The 23,134-nt window shown below is 37.9% G+C and overlaps 1 protein-coding gene across 3 annotated transcripts in view; it reads left to right on the forward strand.

Moving 5' to 3' along the window:
- Positions 1–22,034, forward strand: part of GABRA4 (gamma-aminobutyric acid type A receptor alpha4 subunit) — a 66,610-nt gene extending 44,576 nt beyond the window's left edge. For 2 of the 3 annotated variants that reach the window (XM_029235404.1, XM_029235405.1), the window contains one exon: positions 19,548–20,081. In XM_029235404.1, the coding sequence (XP_029091237.1) occupies positions 19,548–20,081 (534 nt within the window). Of the gene's footprint in view, positions 1–19,547 lie in introns of all 3 variants that reach the window. The other variant, XM_029235403.1, reaches the window with a different exon arrangement.
- The last annotated feature ends 1,100 nt before the right edge of the window (positions 22,035–23,134 follow it).

The following is a 23,134-nucleotide window of genomic DNA, read 5'->3' on the forward strand; positions in this document are numbered from 1 at the left end:
AACCTGACTCGTTATAGAGCTGTTCATCTCAGCAATAGCTGCATTAAATATGAACATTGTATATGTTTATTCCAGGCCAATCTGCCAGCACAGTAGAGCTAGCACAATCATACACTCTCAGCAAGGCAAGCAATGAGACAGAATTTGTTGTTGTTTTCTCACTAGCTCGCCATAATGTGCTTCGCCAGTTTGAATGCTTTCTGCAGTCTGATTATCGTGTTTACTCCGTGGTGTTCTTTCTTCATGTCATTAATATCCTCTTTTCTGGCTGAGGTTCTCTTTATTTATGATAATAGTTTGATAGGTTTCCAAAGGATAAACAAGTGTGATTCTTTTAATGGTTCAAGTACAATTTGGAAGTTGAGTGGCGGTCTTATGGCTGTTTCAGATCAGCCAGCTGTGTTCATGGCCTAGGCCCCAGCTAGGTTCACTACTAGAACAATTTTAAAGGGTGCTGAGATGATAAAGACATTAGCGAGAAGCCTCCTGATATACTGATGGTAGATGATAGATTAAGATAACAAGAACATATGTCCAAGTGTACCGTGTTACCCCTTGTAACAATTCATTCGGTGCTACCATTTCCACATATGCACTCCCCATGCTGAGCAGATATACCTGTAATTCAGGTCGGAAAATCCCAGTTATCCAGGTACCAAAAAGAACCAAAAAGCTAAATTAGGTAAAAGCACTTTTTGGTATACTGTATAGTGCCAACCTGAATATGCCACAATATATTTAGTTTCAGTGCAAAGCTAGTTTTTATGATACCCGAATGCTTCGAAAGCTGACAATGCATGAGTAAAAAGGGACTCTCTGTTAAGGACAAAAATTTAATCAGAAACTCATTCCAAAGTTTAATTTCAGTGTTCAGTTTTGGGTTTTTTTTTCAGTAATTCAGCAAGCTGACATTAAAAGTTGCTCCAGTCCTCTTTTTAGACTGATCATTTTAACTGTTCCCTCCCTAATTACTCCACCAAGCAGAGAGAAAGAGCCTGTGAAGCCTGGCTCCCAGGCTTTTTAAGAAATTAATGAATATTGCAAAAATTGTGTTGTGCCAGAAATCATTTTTCAAGACGGCTTCAATGAGAAACCCCACCCCCACCCCACCCCTGCCACAGGCTATCCATCCCACATGCATTTCTTACAATGTATGGCAGACTCTTTGTTCCCTCACCCTTGAACCTGCGTGGACCTATGACCACAGTAGAAGTAGTGCTTTATGACTGTGAGGCTGGCGACTCAGGACTGCTTTCTTGGATCCAGTCACCATGCTGTAAGGAAGCCCAGGCCACATACAGAGACCACAGGTAGGGTATTCCGGCTGACAGTCCCAGCATCAATGGCCAGGCGTATGAGGGAGGTGACTCCGGTACCAGCTGCTTTGACTGAAACCACATGAGAGACACGGAATGAACGAGAACTGCCTAGCTGAGTCCAGCCAACCTCCAAACCCACGAAAGATGGTGTTAAAATGATCGCCGTTGTTTAAGGCCATGATCATTTGGGGTGATTTGTTATGCATCACTAGATGGCTGGAAAACACATCTTTTAAGTCAGACATACTCAAGTCAAATACTGACTCTTCCTGCTGCTAATGAGATGATGTCAGCCAAGATCTCAAATTTCTCTAATTCTCTTTGTTCATCTTACAGATGTTTAATCTGGTATACTGCAGGTGCTCAATCAACTATGAGTTTCCCCAGTCTCCTCCCTCCCTCCCTCCCTCCCTCCTTCCTTCCTTCCTTCCTTCCTTCCTTCCTTCCTTCCATCTTTTCCTTTTTTGCTTGCTTACTCCTTTCCTCCCCTTCCTTCCCATGTAAATTCAATGGAGTGCAGCTGCTTTTGTGGTAGGCCATTTTAAACCGGAATATGTTAGTACCAGGTGTGGATTTAATTGGACCTTTACTTAGAATGCAAGCAGACAGAATTCAGGAGGCATTTTTTTTTTTTGGTGAAAACTGCTGAATCACTTGTTCCAAAATCGCCATAAAGTATGCTCAGACCTTCCACAGACAGTGTGTGTGGTGTGATCAAGTGCCTTGGGGGAGTGGGGTAAATACATTTTTAAAAAAGGAAATGTTTCCATCAGTTCACAGTGAACATTATCTGAATTCAGTTCAGGCGAAGAATATCTTAAAAAGCTAGATAAAGGAAATGAAGGCATGAGCAACATGTTATTTGTAGGAATGACATACATTATCTCCTTGGCAACTGCAGGGTGGCATGCAATTTGGCAATCGATGTTGTGTCATCTTGGATGCCTGGAAGTCACTGTTTCCTATGGAAACAAAGGAAAGAACAACATGAGAAAAAGAGTTCTGATTTTAGTATGCTGAGAAAGTATTTTAAAACCGAGGGGCCAGCAGCCTTTCACAACAGAACCAAAACTCAAAATGGTATTAAATTTTCATTTATTAATTCCACAGTGCTTTAGAATATGGATGAGATCCAAATTTGCTTTGGCCCTGCTGAGCTTTTTATTCATGCTTTGTGGTCAAATGATGACTCCAGACATTTTGTGTGGAACTTTCAATGCCCTGGGGTGTAGTAGGTCTTTCAGAAACATTACGACGTCAGCTTATGCACGTTCATTTGTTTACTCATTCAACAAATATTTGTCTAGTGTCTAATTTGTGCCAGACATTGTGCTGGGTTATTGAGGCTACATAGACCCTTTGCCTTATGTCTTACCATCATCTTGTCACATCCATGGGATATTGTGGTAGTTCTTTATTTGAAGTGAATCAATAATTTAGAAAACATTCATTTAGCCCCGGCCTGGAGAGCCTATTATATTGGAGCCAAGGGATAGCAGAAATGAACCACATGGCTGCGTGATATTTGATGGGGCATAGAACAGTTCTCATCATGGCTTTTCTTTGGTCAGTGATTTTGGTGAATTTTCCTAGGTACAGTCAGCTTGTTTTCATCGCCAGCTTCCAAGTGAATGGCTCCAAAACATTTATGATAACGACTCATGCTCAATATAATTTCATTTGGTAGGTAATTTGATGAAAATGAATGTCTTAAATGAAGGAAATTCAGACTGCAATATAGCTGGCTAGAGTCTAAAAGTTTCCACCTTGATGAAATTCAAAGAAGTATCGACATTATCGGATGCTACAAAGGCAGCCCACATGGTTGCGGTGGGACCACTTGATCACAGTGGGAGAATGAAACAGCTGGTGAGGTGAGATTAAAGCATGACCTCAGTGTTGCCAGTGTTACCAATGGGCTCCTGGGAATTCTTCCACAGTAGTGCTGGAGATAAGGACTTGAGATTCACTGTGGAATAGAAGCCTGGATTCAAGAGTCAGTTCTTTCCAAGGATGATCTTGCCTTTCATTAATCTGTTTAGTGTCTCCAATGCATGGCCTTTCTTGCTTATCCTACATCCACTCCCAACCTCATCACAGCAGAAGCTGAGGCATTTATCCACGTTTCTGAGACCTGCAAAAGAATGACTGTGAAATAGACAGTTAATGTCCACCAAAGAGCCTCACAAAAAAGCCTTCTAGACTGACTATTCTAAATAGTGATTTCAGGTGTTCTAGCTCTGAGGAGTCGAAGCCATATGGCTGATTTTTATAATTTCAGTATTAAAATTAACGATCAGATTTCATTTCCTGGATTTTTCCTCCCTAGGGTCTTATTTTACTATGTCCTCTCTAAGAGCAATATTTTAGCTTAGAATTTTCTTGGGTTTGTGGATATATTCATGGAAGATTTAAATAGCATTGCAGCTGTACAGAAAAGCTGTTCTAGTGTGTGCTTTGAAAATCAGCTTTTCAATAACTGATAGCTTTAGAACTGTGATTGAGAGGAAAAATCCAGTCCTTGTTAAACAAGCTATTTCAGCCACTGGCTCCGTGTTTCAAGCAGTTTGAAGGAAGAGTGGCTTACAACCTCATCACTTTGCTCCCAGAGAGGCAGGTTGGTGCCCATGGGCCTCATGCATTTCCTGTGTGGCAACAGGGCACGAATAAGGTGGGGCTAGATCCGGGAGGTGACTCTCTTTTGCTCCATAATGATCACTCAGCCATACTTTTAAACAGGCAAATGCATGAAATGGGAGAGGAAAGACATTTAATTCTGGTTATCAGTTAATATTCCAGGATTGACTCATTAAACAGTCCATTAACTACTGTAGTGGCCCAGGAAGTATAATCTGGATAGAATAAATGACTGTCATCTGGTTTTCAAGTGGATTTAAATGGGCTGCTTTTAGCTCTATAGCTTTGCCAACTACTTATCTCTAGGGACACATTGTGTGAGACTCATTTTTGCTGTTTTGAGTGTATAGGAGTGAATGATTTTGTTGTTGATTTATTTCAATACAGTTTACTCATCACTTATTTAAATATTATTTAGTCATTGGACTTACTTTGATTGTATGCTTCTTAGTTTGTGGTACTGTGCTGGTCAGTGGGGAGAGGAAACTGGTAAGGCAGTGTTGCAGCCCTAAAGAAACTCACAGTTGGGAGGGGCACTCACGCAGCGTGCTGGATGCTAGGCTAGGAAGAAGCATAGGATACTGTGTGAAGATGTCACAGTCCAGATTAGCATCTCTGTGGTGGGAGATTCTGATGAGGGTGGAGGGGCTGTCAGGTTAAACTTCTCAGAGGAAGCGATGGCTAAGTACTATCTCAGAAAACGCAAAAGGGAGGCAAAGGTGATAGAGGAAAGGGAGTGAGTGAGAAGAGGATGTGACAAGACCCTGAAGCAAGACAATACAGCTCATCCTTGTAGAACTAAATGAAGACATCCTGGCTAGAACCCAGGTGTTTTAATTGGGTTTCCCCCAAAGCAGACTTTGTTGCAAGGATTTGTGTGCAAGCAATTTATATTTGAACTGATCCCAAGATCACTGTGAGGAAGGTGAGATGGCAAGGAAGACAATCCAAAAAAGTGTTACTAATGAGCAGATTTACCACTGTGTGCTCATCGCGCCAGAGGCTCTCTCAGAATACGTGTGGAACCCACCTCAGAATTGTCCCGTTGGGTGGCAGAGAAGTTGAGGTACTTATTTATCAACTCTTATCTCTTGTTGATTATGTTTATTCAGGAGATGTTAACTTTCTTCTACTTCTGGTCAAACCCTCTCTCCCATTCCAGTCAAGCTCCTGTAGACAGAACTCCTCTTAGGGGAGAAAAAGCTGGTAAGACACAGCCTGTCTGGAGTGATGTCTGGGTAAACCAAATGAATACAGACCAGACACTCATAGCATATGCTACACTAGGGTACCCAGAGTGGTTAAGAGGAGGGTTCGGGAGTAAAGGGGAGATGTAGCTGGACTGGAAGGCAGGATCCAAGTCATGCAGAATGTTACGTCATGTAGGTGTGTGTGTGTTTAGAAAAACAGTAGCATGCCAGCTGAAAGACTTTAAACAAGGAAGTGGCATTATTGATGTTACATTGTATAAATATTATTTTACACATAATAGAAGAGAGAGTAGAGAGAGGGAATGTTCATAAGGATATGAGGTCTGAGAACTTCAATAGCCTCTGAGTAGCTAAGTGAGATATGTTGAATGCCTTTCCATGGCTTTGAAGAAAAATAGGAAGATTGGAAAAATACGAAGCTGGATGGAAAAGAATAAGGCAGAAGGAGGCAAGAATCATTGAAGTTTTGTGGCTTGCAAAGCTAACTGGAGCATGTGCTAGTCTCTAAGATCTAGCATGTTTGTTTGGATAAATGTACTGGGTTCACTGGATATGAATAAATTTGTACGTAGATTTGACTTTGGTCAAAAGGGTTCCTTAAGGTTAAGAATTTGGGGCTTTCCCTCCACCTTTTTTTAAAATTAATCTATTTATTTATTTATTTTTGGCCGCGTTGGGTCTTTGTTGCTGCACGAGGGCTTTCTCTAGCTGTGGCGAGCAGGGGCTACTCTGCCTTGCGGTGTGCAGGCTTCTCATTGCGGTGGCTTCTCTTGTTGCGGAGCATGGGCTCTAGGCGCATGGGGTTAAGTGGTGGTGGCTCACGGGCTTAGTTGCTCTGCAGCATGTGGGATCGTCCCGGACCAGGGATCAAACCCGTGTCCCCTCCAATGGCAGGTGGATTCTTAACCACTGTGCCACCAGGGAAGCCTTCCCCTACTTTTGTATCCCCAGAGCCAAGAACAGTGCCTGACATACAAATAGGCACTCAATAAATATTTGTTGACTAATTGAATGAATGAATGAATGAATGAATTAAAAGTTTGTTATGCCCCTAGTACATGTCCTGCTGGAGAGATGGGTCTTCAGGTTGGAGAAAAATTTGGGAAGCAGACATTGATTTTATGATATTGATATAAAGATGGTAATCTAAGCCACTGGACAGGTTTATTTATTTACCTGAAGACTGAAAAAACTGAGATGTCTGAGAGTTGAACCCTGTGGAAAGGTGACAATTTAGGATTGGGTAGAGGAAGAGCATTCCATACTGGAGACTGAGAAGGGTAAGGGGAACATACCTAGATTATGGAATTTATAGGACCAATTTAAAGAAGGAAGAAGTGATAAGCAGTGTTAGATGCTACCAAGACAGTATATAAGACGCAGATTTTAAAAAGTGTCTACTGGATTAATCCACAAAGAGTTCCAAGGGAAAGATGGGAAGGGAAATAAAATAACAATGGGTTGAAAAGTAAACGACAGGTGAAGAAGTGGAAACATTAAGTGTAGACAGTTTTCCCCTAAACTGGCAGTGATAGAAAGAGTGGTAGCTGGAAGGGGTCAAAGGTTAAGGAGTTGTGGGACTTGATATTTTCATTTCCTTCTTTGTAATATGAGAAAAGTTTTGGTATGTTATATGTGGAGAAAGTGCAAATATTTTTTAAATTGCTGATATGATTAAGTAGAACAATATCCACAGGATTGTTGATTTTATGCTCTCTTCAAATATCCATCAGCCTAGAAGGAAGCCTCTTAAATGGGAATCCTCAATTATCTCTTCCTACAGTTGGCAGATTTGGGCAAGTTGGGTTTTAGCTAGTCCTTAGCATTGCTGCAAGGAGTGGAGCTAATTATTTTCACCTAGGAATAGAAAGTAAGATGAATTTTGAAGAGAGCACAAAATGTAAGGTTCCCACACATTCCCAGCATTTTCTGAGGTGGATATAGTTACAGTATTAATTTAACACTTAGTTCTGTTGAAAAAATACAATGAATATCTGAGTATAGGAATAATGGAAACTATTATAATATTTTATTTCACAGTGACTATCTACATTTTTGTCTTAGACTATGGATAACAATATCAAAATAATATTGAACAAGTATTGATCACTTACTGTGCTTCAGGTAGGGTGTTAAGCACTTTATGAATACTAATTCATCAATAACTCAGTAGTTATCATTATTATCCTCGTTTTACCCAGGAGAAATACATAGCACAGAGAGGCTAAATAACTTCCCCAAGACCACACAGCTAGGATTTAGCAGAGGCCAAGGCTTGAATCTACCTGATTTTAGAACCTATGGTTCTGACATTGGTTTTTAACTATCAGTATACTGCCAATAAGGATGAAAATGAAGATAGATATTTGGTAGCTTTTGGTTTTAGGATTCATTTTATTGGTGTCTATAGAGGGCACATTTCTCTTCCTGCCTACCAGATACTTGTGTCTTAGTTTCTGGCCTGCTTGGCTGAAGTGGTTACATTGGTGATATACATTAATGTGCTGATGAGCCATTTGCCATAAATTGCAACTCAGCTACTGGTTTAATTCCTGCTAAATTTGCAATCTGCCTTTACTGAAGTGCAAAATTTCCTTTCTTGTCATAAAGTGGTAGAACATGCAAAAGAGTCTAATACCTTATTTTCTAGCTCAAGTAAAATTATCTAGGCTCAGAGAGAGTTTTAAAATTTTCACTTTGGAGGAACAGCTGTTTCAGCATGAGAGCCTTATTAAATGTCGAATGGTTTTGCTAATGCCTCGTTGGAAACTACAGCTGACAGCATGACACCTACTCCTCAGGACAAGTCAAATTATTTCCTGGAGAAAATCAAAATGGCTTCAGCTGTTTAGGGGGTTGTCTGTTTGACAACTGGTGTGGTAGAATATCAATTTCTTCTGCTGACTTAATATGTTGTTTTACTATGGATGGAGATTTGTAATGAATTGTGTTAACAGGATAATTCAACATATGCTTTATGACCAATTGACTGTGCTTCCACTTGTAAAGACTAGGGAACGGGATTGATTTTTAAAATATAAGAGCATGCACATAGGTGCTTAATGAGTACTTTTCTGCTACATACACATGTGTACACACATTAACTTTATACATAATTGGGCGCATGCGTTGCTGAACTTCATTAACTTTAATTATTTGTAGATACTTAAATGTTTGAAGAATCATTTTCAAGTCAGAAACTAGAGCTAGTGCTTATGTTGATATCTTCCCTGGGTTACAATTAAAGTTGAAATTGCAGTTTCCTATGCATGGTGGGGGAGTGTTTTAGTTTTTCCATATATTTGAGCAGTAATTTTGTAAACATCTTTTGAAAATTCTATATTCAAAATTAAGGGGAAGTCTGCGGAAGGAAGTTGGGGCGCAGCTTCCCTCTTGTAGAAAAACTTCATAAAAATGTGTTTATCGTATAGAAGATGCTTTTTTTTTTTTTATTGCGGTACGCGGTTATCTCACTGTTGTGGCCTCTCCCGTTGCGGAGCACAGGCTCCGGACGCGCAGGCTCAGTGGCCATGGCTCACGGGCCCAGCCGCTCCGCGGCATGTGGGATCTTCTCGGACCGGGGCACGAACCCGTGTCCCCTGCATCGGCAGGCGGACTCTCAACCACTGCGCTACCAGGGAAGCCCAAGATGCATACTTTGAGTGGTGATGCTGGTTCATTTTTCAAACAACCTGAAGAGAAGTTTTCTCCAATTAAAAAAGAAACTTTGCACAGCTAGATTCCATTTGTGGTTAAGATAAAATTTTCTGTAAAATAAATCATCTAAATGTGGACCTATTTATAAATATTTATTTAGGCCTGAATGTAGAAGTTATATGGGATACAAAGTCATATCCATAAGCACATTATGACAGCTAAGCACCAAAGAAATTGAACGAATATCAAGAAAAACAGGTGCAAGAACAATTCATAAAAACTCTACAATTTTTACAGATACTGGAAAGGAAGGATTAATCAGAGGAAGATTTTTCATGGGATAACGTGGATCAAACAGTAGTACAGTATTTACCTTATAATAGAAACTAAATAAATGTAACTAAAATCCAAATCTGAAAAACCAAGCTGTTCATAAATGTCACTTAATCTGGTTTGGGTTGTGTGGACATTTTTCAGGTAAATTCTTTTTTGCTTTCTTTGAATCCCATTAGTGTAGCTTTTTAACATAGCAAATTAACATATTTGCTGTCGTAAGGAGCTTCCTGAGTAGCTAAAATTGTTAGTTTGGGATGCAAATCATGACTCGAACCCATTTTAACTGTCTGACCTTAGGAGAAGTACCCAACTTTCTTAGGCTTCAGTGTCCTCATTGGAAAAATGAGAATATTAATACTATTTCCTGGGTGGTTGTAGATGGTGTGTGAGGTTATTTGTGAAAACCATGTAGTGTAGTGCTTGGTCCATAGTAAGTGCTCAATGCATTGTAGAGATATTGATAAAGATTCAAGATTTCTGTCTGGCAAGTGCTAATATCAGACGTTAATTATTTAGAGTAGCCCCTGCATGGGAAGCATTGCCTTAACAGTCTATTTCAAAAAAATGTAAAAGAAAAGGAAGATTTTAGAACATCCTCAAGGTATCTCAAATTTTAATTGACAAGGAAAGTAATTGGTCTTCTTTATCCTTGTACCACTGAGGGAAATCTTTGAAAATTGTTCCCCTACCACCAGGCACTTTGTTCCCTTTCCCCACAGTCCCTCTTCCCCCTTACTTATCCCTGAATTTCAGCTTATGTGTCACTTTCACAAAGAGGCTCTCCCAGCAATCAGGCTATGCCACGTACTCCCTAATTTAAAAAAAGTTGCCTTGATAGCATTTATCGCTTGTTATAACTTTTTAATAATTCCTGGAAGAAATTGCAAGGCCTATACTTTTTCACCTCTGTATTCCCAGTTTCAACAAAGTAATTTGAAAAATTGGACACTCAATACATATTGTTGAATGAATGAATTGGGTAAATCATTACCTTTCATAAGTCCTTCATTGCTTTTGAGCTTAAACGTGGATCTTCTATTACTCACTTCCAGCAAGAGATGAAGCATGGGACTTGAGCCTTTTTTCCTAAAAATAAATCTATTAAAGCTATCACGAATGTTTAGATTCAGTAGGTAAACGTTATCTAATATTTCAAAGAAATTCAGCCCCCTTTAGGTAAGATTCGTAGTTCATCAGAGACTTCCTTACACAGCACAGCTATGATTTTACAAAATGACTTGGATGATAATTCTTGAGCATTGGAATTTTCCCCCCAAGCAGAGGTATAATGAAGATTTGGCCTTGATAAATTATTCCTTTTTAGACATTGCCCCTGTTGCCTTTGCTGATGCAGATAAAATTATGACTCAGACTACTTGCTACGCCAGCCTCCTGTAGGGTTGGCAGGGATCTGAATTTTTCTGGAGGGCTATTTATTATAGCACAGTTTCATTATGATCAAGTCATATCAAGTCTATATTAAGAAACAAAACATTGTCCAAATGTTTTCTAAGTTCAACTATAATTTTGTGAATATTTTAAGGCTGAAACAAATCATTTCCATAGGATGATTGCTTTAAAAAATGAATTTATTTGGACACCCAAGTTAGGAATTCAGAAACGTAGTAAGATTTCTTTTGCAATATTTTATCAGATATCTACTTATATTACCCCTACTTTTAAGGATTTAAAAAATATTCTTAATATAAAATGTGAACAGAAGTTATAAATTGTTATTAATGACATTTTTCCAATATTTAAACAAACGCATGCTCTGAAATCCACAACACATGTACACACACTGTGACATAAAAGTCATAATCTGCAAGGGAGGCAAAAATATTTAGGGAAAAAATATTGGGTAGTTAAAGAAGGATCTGGAGCTAAGTCCAAATTAGAAGGTTAAATGAAAATCCCAGTTAACTGAAGTCCTCTGATTTGGGTGAAGAAAAGCTGAAAGGAACTCAAGAGGTATCCTGGGAGAACTTATATGCAGGCAACTTGGACAGTTTAGAAAGATGATGTAGATGCCCCCTGGTGGATATATGGAAGTGTTTTCATTCACCAAGGACAAGTAAAAATATTACAAAGAAATCAATGCTTAATTCCTGTCAAAAGCATCTCAATTTCTCTACGTGTCTAGTATCTTAACTCTGCCTAGGATTTGGGGTTATCAGAAGAGGATACTGGAGAAGAGAGAACAGACTAGAAACAAAGAAAATATCTGAGAAGAGAAAGCTGCAAGTTTGTTTAGGTTTTATTTTTTTCCTATGAGAGGGTTAACATTCACTATTTAAAAATCTTAAGATAATTGTGTCTTAAGTTTAAATTTATTAAAGTTAGATGATTGTCTTAGTCTCCTCAGGCTGCCGTAGTCAAATTACATAGATTGGGTGGCTTAAATAACAGAAATGTATTTTCTCATAGTTCTAAGGGCTAGAAAATCCAAGATCAGGGTTCTGGCAGGTTTGGTTTCTGGTGAGAGCTCTCTTTCTGGCTTGCAGACTGCTGCCTTCTTGCTGTGTCCTCATATGACACAGAGAAAAAACTCTCTGGCGTCTCTTCCTCTGTTATAAGGACACTAGTTCTATCTAATCAGGGCTCCGTTCTTATGACCTCATTTAATCACACTTCCTTAAAGATCTTATCTCCAGTGTAGTACCCTCCCTCAAAAGGGGACACAATTCAGTCCATAGCAATAATGAAAACCTCTTAATGTTTTTTTAACCTTCTTTGACATTTGTTGCCTTGTACTATCCCCAGTCTGGTGTCCTTCATTGTCCCATTTCCTACTTCCAATTTAAATGTGGAAGAAAGTCCTTTTGGCTACTGTAATTGAACTAAGAGATAAAGTAAAAAGAGTGCCAGACCGATAATGCCAGACCAATATATCCACAGATACAATTCTTTTTAACATTCCATTCCATTTAGAAAGTGGGCCAGCCAAACTGAGTTGCTGAAGTTCTAATTGTGAACCAGTGTTCTGTGTATGTCTTTTCATAGCATCTTGAGGTGTGAATATCATCCTGTAGGTTGGATTACAACAGTTCCTCCGGTCTTTGCTGTTTCCCTGATGCCAGTTTCTAGACTTCACTGATAGGTGGAAAGTTCCGGAAAGAGATCAGTGATGTGATACGTTAATACAATGAGATGCCTTTTTTAGACAACCCACATCTCTTCTGGACATTGAAATACCGGTGGCTGTAGGTTATTTCCTCCGTGTAGCTTTGACATATGGTTGTGGCAGCTGGGTAGTTAAAAGCATGTGAGCTGGGTGCCGGGTGCAGAAGAACCGCTCAGTAAAAATTAACCATTGTTGTTGCTGTTGCTTTTTTCCTAGATGAGCTTTTTATGTTTGTCTCACGCCATCAGTTATAGGATTTACTCTAGTGTTAATCCTTACCTTTACAATGTCTAAAATGTATTTTAATTTTGTTAATTGAATTTTATACTTCCTTGTGTTTATTCTTATTTTAGCCAGCAACGTTCTTTTCATGGCTGACTTCACCACAGACTGTCCTTTGCTCCAGTGGTCCTCTACCTTTCTGATTATTCAAAACGGTGGCCTTATTTTATAGAAAGATAGAAAAAATATTCTAAAATCTTGTCTATAATGATTTGTTCATGAGTGACATACTTTTTTATTTTGGAGGAAGGATCTTGTTATCTGCCGTCTGGATTATTTCTATATAATGTTCTTTTGATGCCTTACAAGCGTTATCTTATTTATTCCTTATGAGGAGCTACCGTTACTACTCCTGTTTTAACAAGGACTTTGAGGTTTCAAGAGGTCAACCAACGTGTCAGATATCCCACAACTAGTAAATGGCAAATTCAGTATTCGAGTCCAAGTCTGTCTGATTTGATGGTCCACAATCCTAACTATTTAGCCAATGTTTCCCAACTTCTGATTCCTGATGACTGACAATAGCATAACTAATAATTAAGACTTCCTCCAAAAAGGCCCTGAGACTGATTCCAGGTTATTCTTATAAACACTTGGTGTGACTGTAATGCTACTTGAGAGAGAGAAGATTCATCCAGCTCAGTGTTTGCATTTGGAGAAAGTGAGTGGAGCGTGCTTTGCCCTCTACCCTCTCCAGTGTTATGTTGGTAGCGTTTGGTGAACATAGCTCCCAGAGCATTTCCAGGTAGCATTCTGGTCAAGTCCAAGTCTGCTTGATCAAGCTGAGAACTTCTGCTCTGACTGGTGAAGTCTCCGACAAAAAAATTTCCTCTCCTAGAGCCATGTATTTATACAAAGCCTTGGCAAATAAAAAGAAGCCCTAGGAATCACTATGAAGCAAAACTAACTACAGAATCGCGTATCTTCAAGAAACCCTACTATTTTAAACTTTCAACTTTTAAATATGTAAAGACAAAATGAATGCATTCTGTAAGACATTGTTCTCTGGTAATTCCAAACTGAAGACATAAATTTCTTATCCCAGTGCCAGATATTGAAAGTAATATTTCTATAGCTTATGGAAATCCAAATGTTGAATTAAAAGCTAACATTGGGAGGAAATGAAATACAGTAAATAGAGAACTCGGCGTTTTCATTTCTACACTTTGTTGTTCAGTGTGTAACAATTGATGAAATATTTAGCATGTTTATTTGTAGGGGATGTTTTTCATTTCTATGTGGTAGCATCTTTTAAAAACACTACTGATGGTCCTCTGTAAATCATTACCTTGGGGTTTAGTTCCAGCTGCTCTACCATAGTTGTTTATTTCCTTATTAAATAAGATGTGTGGCTAACCCCTGAAGCCCTGTCAGAACAGCCTTGAATAAATGTCTTTGCATTATTGGATTTTTTTTTGGTATGTAAATCATTGATATTCTAAAAGATAAACCTGTTCATTATTAGCCTTGTTTGTTTTTAATTTAGAAGGGTGAAATTACATTTTATTAAACTTCATTAGCTTCTCAAGCAAGCAATATGAATGTAGCTTGCGTTCTGCAAACCTCGTCATAGTCACTTTATCTCACTGCTGCTAGAGTAATTAGTTGAGTTGAGTTTTCTCTTTGCAGTTGATAAGACTTCTTTAGAAATCATGTCAGATCACAGTCACGATTGACGAATTACTTGGATTTGCTCCTGTTTGCCTGTTGCTGCTTTAATTTGTTGTTAATGTTTGAATCTATCACCTCGCATCTCTATCCCACCAGTTTCCCTTGCATCTGACTATTGTGACTAATGACAAAATGATTTCAAACTAAATCATCTTTTAAAATTCAAATTAAGCTTAGGTGCTTTTCTTGTTTGGAACCACTGTGTGTCTGCTGAATACTGATGGAGCCACTGTACACTCTGTGTGAAACATAACATCACTCTGACTGTCGCATTTGTTGTTCCAAAACTTGAAGGCTGTGTGAATATTATTCCCAGTGAGTCCTGTGCCAGGTAGCTCAGCAGATTTTTCAATCCTTTCATAGTTTGTCATCATGGAAAATGACAACTACTTTTTACATAGTAGACCTTGAGACATCAGTGTAAAATAACTTGAGTATCATTGGGCTGCCTGGCAGAGAACAAAGATTTAAGCCTCAAATCAGTCTAATTCTCTTTTCCATATATAGGTTATGATATTTAGAGTGTTGAGACTTCTTAGGCATTCTTAGTCAGCCTTGGGATTGAGTCAGGATAACTTATATAATTTAGGTACTACCTGCAATATTCTAGAAATATGCCCATAAACAAAGAAATAGTAATCTGAAGTTCAGATAGAAAGTTTCTGACACTTTCTCTTTAATTTGAAAAAAGAATCTTGACTCTGTATTATATCCATTTCAGTGAAATTTATTAAAAAATGAAGTAGGTGCCTGCTGTGTGCATTAGCCTGCAATGATTAATAAGATAGTTTTACACTCTAGAAGTTCACTAATACTTTAAAACTGGGAATAAAAAGATTTGACCTTTGTTTTCAGATGTTAATCCTAGTGGCACACTTCATACTGCTCCCTCCATTTTCGTAAAGTCTGGTGCTTCATGGATTCTTTTTTCTGGCCACCTTAGACTGATCCTCTCTCTTTGACTTGGGATCACTGTTTTCTCCAGACATATTCTTCAAGTCTATGCGTACATTTCTTTGATACTTGTAACTTGCGTAGCAGTGGATGTTGTCAGAATATAATTTTCAAACCATCAAAAACGTGAGTCATGCAAATATGGAATGAACCTGTATCAAAGTTTTATCTAACTCATTAATTAAGGAGTAATTATTTAACAGTAAAACGGTTCAAAATCTTTTTTGAGAAATGCCTATAAGTAGCCATTAAATTTTTTTCAAAAAAGGATACTAGAATGCAATTACCAGATTAGATACAGAAGTAGTTAATATCCTTCAGGGCATCAAAACCATAACCTTTGGGGCTCTTTTCTACTGAACAGGAATCTATAAGTTAATATGCAACTTCACAGTGTTTGGGGTCAAATCCAATATTAAACAGCAAACTCAAACTCAAGTATCTTCCCCTAGAGACTTAATAATCCTTGGGTGGACTTTTTAAACAATACTCCATACTGACATTGCAGGGACACGCTGTACTCCTTTCTGATTTCCAAGTCTTGCATAATTTTTTAACATTATACTTGACTATTACAAATACTTGACTGACTCAACTATATAGGGTGTAGTTTATCAAGTTCCTTAATGCCTCGTCCACACTTGTGCATCCAAAGGCTGTGCAACATGGCAGAGCACTCAGTAGGTCACTCACTCTGTGACTTTCATCTACCATAACACTTCTGCTGTTATTCTCCTCTACTGTAAAATGAGAAACTGGAATAAGTTGATCGCTAGAATCTCTCCTAGCTTTACAGTATGGTTATTCTTTAAAAATGGAATTATAAAGGGCAGAATATCTTGGTCCTTTAAAATAACATGGAATAGACAATAGGGTCCCCTAATGGTCTTTGATGAATTCTGGGCAGACTAGCTCTCTAATTATCCTAGAATGTCTGAGAAACTTCCCCTGACAAGAGGTGTGGCAATAGCTCCTGTTAGGCCCTTGATTTAATTGGTCTATATACGTTGTCTAGTGCCACACTAATGCTGCATAACAAAACAACTACAAAAAAAACATTTGTTTTCAAGTCTGAGTCAACTGGGAAGTTCTGTTGATCTTAATTAGGCTTGGCTTAGCAGTTCATCATTTCTGAGCTGGGACAAACACAGGTGTCTAGTGGTCAGCTATCTATTGGGCGATGTAGGATAGCCTCAACTAGGATAACCGGTTCTGCTCCAAAGGATCTCTCCAGCAGGCTAGCCCAAGCTTGTTCTTGTGGTGTTGGTGGCAGTGTTTTGAGAAAGAGTGGAAGCAAGCAAGGACTCATAAAGCTAAGACTCAGAAATAACTCACCCCCACTTCCACCACATCCAGTTGGCCAAAGAAAGTCATAGGAAGTCTGTGGGGAAATAGAGTCCATTTCTTGATGGGAGGAGAAGGGGAAATTCATTTTACAAGGGGCATTAATATGGAGAGGGAGGACAAATTGGTTCCATATTTGTATTCAATCAGCCGTATTAGAACATCATTCACAGTTGGAATTTCAGGATGTTCCAGAAGGATTCTGATCTGGAGGGAAGGAAGGCAGGGTCCTATAAGTCTTCTTGTGCTTCCTTCTGGGGTGCAGTTAAGTCACTTAGAGTTAGTTTCATCTGTTAAGGTCTTACTTTTAAAATTCAGTAGGCAGGATTAGAGCAGTCTTAGGGGGTAATTATTCCATATTACTGAGGCAAGGCCCTTCTGAGGACTTTACCAAATGCTACATGAATGTTGAGATTTTCCATTATGTCTGGTGGGAAAATGCACTATTCCTGGCTTGGTATGTGCTAGGTACCGTTTCTTCTAATCCTTTCAGGTGGTTCTTTTTGCCTTGGGTAGTTACACTCAAAAATGGATCTGTGCTTAGCAAAATTCTCAGTGGGGACTCTTCAGATTTTTTGGACTTTTCTTTTCGGCATCACCTTCTCTGGTACCTTTTCCTGTGAACTCTAGCCACCTTGATTTCCTCACCTTCTCAGCTTCATCTCCTCAATTTAGGTAGTCTGTCAGATTGTTCCTGGATTCTCCTTTCCCGCTCTACAGCATGCAAACTCAAGTTTTTTTCTTCTCTCTCAATGATTGTGTCCTATGTTGTCTAATGTCCAATGTCTTCAAAAACAGTTGTTTTACAAATGTTTTTAGTTTTTTTGTTATTTCATGCAGGAGAGTAAATTCAGTCCCTGTTACTCCATTTTGGCCAGAAGTAGAAATCTCCACTTCTTAGAATTTAGTCTGAGGGAAAATATGAGTTTCTAAAGATTATGGGCAACCCAACTTTTGGTGGAAGAGGGCAATATGCAAGTATCAGACTATATTTGAAAATATATATTTCTCTCCTGCTTATCCAGTTGGTCCTTTATTACTCCCTTCCCTTCTCTTCTTGGTATATTTAGCATTTTGCCACAGTTTGACCCATCATTCTGTTTTACTTTTTGTATATTTTTGATTGTGTTGTGTGTGGGTGTGCATTTTATCTTCCTAGTGATATTGTAAACTCTTTAAATGTTGTGGATATACCTTATCCTTCTTTATATTTTTCACCATGTGTATAACATTTTAGAATTAATTCTAATTAATTGATTATCCCTTTCTGTAAAGAGGGACTCAAAATCTGAGGATTAATTAGGTGGTGTTTACAATGTGCTTTGTAGAGGAAAAGTACAGGGTAAATAATGGTACCTTTAACTTTTAGGTGGATGTCAATTTTGGTTTCACTTGTCTCCACCTAAATTGGCTGCCGTATTTTAGACTACAGTTTCTCATGAGTTCAGCTGCAAACTGTTTAGATGAATACTTCAGGCTGACATGAAGAATACGTTCTAAACCTTTCAGAACCTGCTTTGGCTCTGCATGTTGTGAGGCTTTTTCTTCTTTCTCTACTCAAGGAACTTGAAGCCATAGTTCACGAGTATATAAGATATGGATTGAACACTTTCAACCTGCTTGATAAGTGTAGTATTGAAAAGAGCTTCTACTTGTAGAATAAACACTTCTCTGTAAGGGAGTTTACAGTTAATTGTATATAATATTATCCATAAAATTCCTTGCAGACTAGCTCCTTTTAATCACCCACTTGTGAGCTGTTCTTCCTCTCTCTCTCCTCTACTTCTCCATCTCCTCACCCATTTATTTCATAAAATGGTGGGGGAAGAGGGTAGAAAAAGCAATTACAATATACCCTTAATATAACTCAGAATAAACACAATTAAGGCGGAAAAATGGTTGCAAAAAATCATAGTGTCTTCTAAAGACAGACATGATTATTTTGGGAATCATTTGAGCAATTACTTTCCTTTATTAGTATGGACAGTCTATATGGTTGGGTATATGGTTATTTATCATGCCTGTCAAAATATAAGAATTAATTTTAATACTGACCATCTGTATTCAAATGCAGTCTTGTTCTACAGATAAAATAATTTTATGGAAAATAGTGAATTCCATTTTGATTTAAATACTCTTTATTGGTAAATAGTTTGAACTCAGATATTTATGCAATGATATGGTGATGCTGTTTATATGTATGATACAACATTTTATTTAAAAATGATTTTCCTTTTTTTCGGCTGTGCCACGCGGCATGTGGGGTCTTAGTTCCTGACCAGGGATTGAACCCACGCCCCCTGCATTGGAAGCATGGGGTCTTAACCACTGGACCGCCAGGGAAGTCCCAAAAATGATTTTCCTTTGTATTTGCATTACTAATTGTGGTGAAAAACTAAAATGCATGAGGATTTCTAGACTTTATATAATAATGTCTATGTAAGATTATGAAAATAATTCCCAGGGATTTGGAAATTAAAGCTTTTGGAGCTTCTGTCGTTTTTAAAGGAATGTTATACACATGTGGATGGTTATTATTGTTTTTATTCTGTGCCCAAAGTAGATATAGTTCTTCCTGTTTATAAAGCAAACATGTACAAAACTCACTGAAATGTATACAGCATATCAGAGAATATTATTTACAATAAAACTCAACAAAGAAGTTGTACAGCTATCATCATGAATTCTTAAAGTCAAATCAAGTATAACTCTAGCTTATAGTCCTAAAAGCCTAACCTTTCCATAGATTTAAATTCTAATAATTTATAAGAATGGATAATATTTTGAAATAGCAGATGTTTGATTCAGAGTTTCACATATATATATATATATATATATGTCCTTTTTTAGTTAGGTATTTTTAAGCTTTTACATCAAGTTGAGTGACTATAGCATATTAATAAAGGTTTATTTTATGAAAACAGCTAATTTGTAACTCTTTGACCCATTTAAATTTTGTATAACTCTACATAAAATTACATAGCCAATATAATTTTTAATATACCTTTTCAGAACTCAAATGCCAATCTGAACATGAGAAAAAGAGCCAATGCCTTGGTTCACTCTGAATCTGATGTTGGCAACAGAACTGAGGTGGGAAACCATTCGAGCAAGTCTTCCACGGTTGTTCAAGGATCTTCTGAAGCCACACCACAGTCTTACTTAGCTTCCAGTCCAAACCCATTCAGCCATGCAAATGCAGCTGAAACTATATCCGCCGCAAGAGCAATTCCACCTGCTTCTCCTTCTCCACCTAGTAGAACTGGGTACGTGCCCCGAAAAGTTCCAGTTGGATCTGCTTCTACCCAGCATGTGTTTGGATCAAGACTGGAGCGAATTAAGACCACAGTTAATAGCATAGGGGCTTCTGGGAAGTTGTCAGCCACTACTGCTCCCTCGGCTCCACCACCTTCTGGATCTGGCACAAGTAAAATAGACAAATATGCCCGCATTCTCTTTCCAGTAACATTTGGGGCTTTTAATATGGTCTATTGGGTTGTTTACTTATCTAAGGACACTATGGAGAAATCAGAAAGTCTAATGTAATTTTGTTGCTATAATAATTTCCTAAAAGATGATGAACTTCATGCAGAATGTCTTTTTAAATGTTTTTAAAGATAAACAGTTGCTCTTCACTAAAATAAAAATTCCATGTAAGTTTTCCATTTAAAAAATTCAAGCCAGTCATTGGGAGAGTTAATTAATTCCTCAGTGAAGGGAAAGTGAGCCATCTTTCATTTCAGAAAGATGATTTAAATAGAATCAATTCAACATTCAAATTAGACAGGATACAGACCATCCTGGAAAGTTGGGACAAGAAAAATAGGGCTATTAGAGATCCATGGTGCATATTTATGCATTGAAATTTGAAAACAGACTATGACATTTTCTAATACACACTATGAATATCAACCAGCCACCCTAAATTTCCCAGTGGCACTGCCCTTAATCAGAATTATTGGATATGATATGCGGTGACCTTTGGAGATCCTCTTAGTATCTTCAAGAAAAGGACTTTCCCTGTTAAATGAAACATTTTTAAAAGGAAAATGGAACACAACAAATACTGACCAATAGAGTGAAACCTCTGCTGCAACAAAGACAGAGACCAGGGAAAATGTGTTCCCTGCATGTTGGCCAAACAGGACTTAACAGTTGACTTGAAAATTTGTGCTTTGAGCCAAAGTTTAACTTATTGTATGAATTCCTTTTGATAATAGTTCATTCAGTTATGTATTCTTTCAACATATAGTTATTCAGAGCCTACCACGTTCCAGGCACTATGCTAGACACTGTCTCTCTAGATAAGCTTATTCACCTTTACCTGCAATGTTACTCAAATAGTAGAACAGTCAATGCATGCTAATGAACCATCAACTAGCAGCAGACACTGCATTCTTTAATGGAGGAAATTTATTTAGAGTCTGATGACATATTCAAAATATTTGTTTCTCCTATATTGATAGAGGATAACAAGTGTATTCTTCATATAGCCACTTCTGAGATTAGTACACATTAGCACAACTTCAGCAGTTGATTTCAGAGTATAATGAAAATGTGGTACAGATTGTTCTCTAAGTGAAAAGCACTGTGTACCTCAAAGTAGAAATCTGGGCACTGTAAGACCTTATAGATTACCTGTCTCAAATTTGATCAGAATCACAGAATATAATTTGATCAGAATCACAGAATCATCAGAATTAGGAATCCAGTACAAGGCTTTTTAGATGCTTTTCCCAACATAGATCTATATCAACTGGTGAAATGCTAAGCTTCTAGGGAGCTTTTGTGTCCATAGTTCTGTATTTCTGGGCAGTTCTGTGTTTATTTTGGAGGGGGGAGTTTTTGTATAGTTTCATAATGAAGGTGAGTTTTTTAAAAGAACAGCAAAGGCCTGGAGTAAAGAAAAAAAATTATAGCCAGGGCGTAGAATACTGCTGACTCTGTTATGCAATTTATCAGGATTTTCATGAGCTGATTTTTCTTTTTCATTAGGTAGGCTTAACAACTTAACTGAATTTCTTGCAGCAGTCCTAGGCCACTAAATCTGGGTCTAGTTTTTTACTGTGTTACTTCCAAGATTTTTCTTCTGTACTTCTCTCTTCCTGATCTGGGGTATGTGAATGAATGTGTTCTGGGTGTTTGGGGAACATTTTGGTAGAAATGGCCACCTTGCAAACAGGATCTCTTATTTTTTAGAAAAGAAATGATATTAATTAATTGGCATTAGTTTTTTAGTTGTTGCATTGCCTTGGAATGGTTGTATATGAGACCTGTAAAATGTGCAAACGCCAAATATTACTTGTGGGTCATATCTGAGAATTCCTTCTTGGCTATGTCTCTAGGTATTTCTTAGAATCATCAATAATTTTAAGGCTGAAGAATACTTTAGAAATCATCCAATCCAAACCCCTCATTTACAAATTGATGCCAGTAATATGAAGCCCAGTAAAATTTGTATATATGTATATATTTAATAAAAAGTACTTATACAAAAAAGCTGATAATAAATTATTTCATGAATGTGAGTAGATTTCTAGCCTTGAGGGCAATGTTTGAAATTGTGGTTGGAAGCTGTGATTGGTCTTTATTCCAAAAAAATGACCTTATTTCTTTGGTAAGGAATATACTCCTTGCTTGTCTGTTAGCCTATTCTTAAGAAATAGTTCATTGGCTTCCTTTTTTAAAAAGAAATTCTTTTCCTGTAAATTTTTACAGATTTTTAAAGGGATAAAAATAAATGATTTTAGATTTGTAGATCAGTGATACAGGTGGATTCACAGTTTTTTCCTTACCTTTGTATTAGAAAAAGATTTTAAAATAAATCAGGTGGCCAAACAAAGAGAAAGGACAAAACTTAACCAGAGATTCTTAATTGGAAGAATAAGTTGACCAGTATGTTTACTCATTCGTATGAAAAGAAATTATTTCAATTGCACACAGCGTTAGTAATAAAAACGCATAGTTTGCTTTCCTTAACTCAATTCCATCAAATGAATTCAAAACTAAGTTTTTTATTTTGGGCACCATTTCTATCTTTTCAATAACTCAGAGCTGCGTTAAATGGAACACTTTTGTGAAGAACCAGTCACTTTTCACTATGAGAAAATGTCACAAGGGTCATTATTAGAGCCTAAATCCTGGCAATTTGTGAAGAAAAATGGCTGAGAATGATACCTTTGTATGTCTCTATCTTTTTTTTTTTTTTGCGGTACGCGGGCCTCTTACTGTTGTGGCCTCTCCCGTTGAGGAACACAGGCTCCGGACGCGCAGGCTCAGCGGCCATGGCTCACGGGCCGGCCGCTTCGCGGCTTGTGGGATCTTCCCAGAACAGGGCACGAACCCGTGTCCCCTGCATCACCAGGCGGACTCTCAACCACTGCGCCACCAGGGAAGCCGATGTATGTCTCTGTCTTTTAAAGATGAAATTCAGAATTGTTTTCTTTAGTACCAGGATCTATATTCTAGCTTTCAATTCCAAGTTGGCCACTAACTGCTACATAATAACTTCTAGTTTCCTCCAGGCATGACTAGGGATGATAATATATTTACATGATTAATCCACAGTTGAAAATGACTTGCATTTGTGTATATACAGA

This window comes from Monodon monoceros, unplaced genomic scaffold (genome assembly GCF_005190385.1).
Source record: "Monodon monoceros isolate NGI ecotype Baffin Bay Population unplaced genomic scaffold, NGI_Narwhal_1 Super_Scaffold_20, whole genome shotgun sequence".
NCBI classification, from domain to species: domain Eukaryota; kingdom Metazoa; phylum Chordata; class Mammalia; order Artiodactyla; family Monodontidae; genus Monodon; species Monodon monoceros.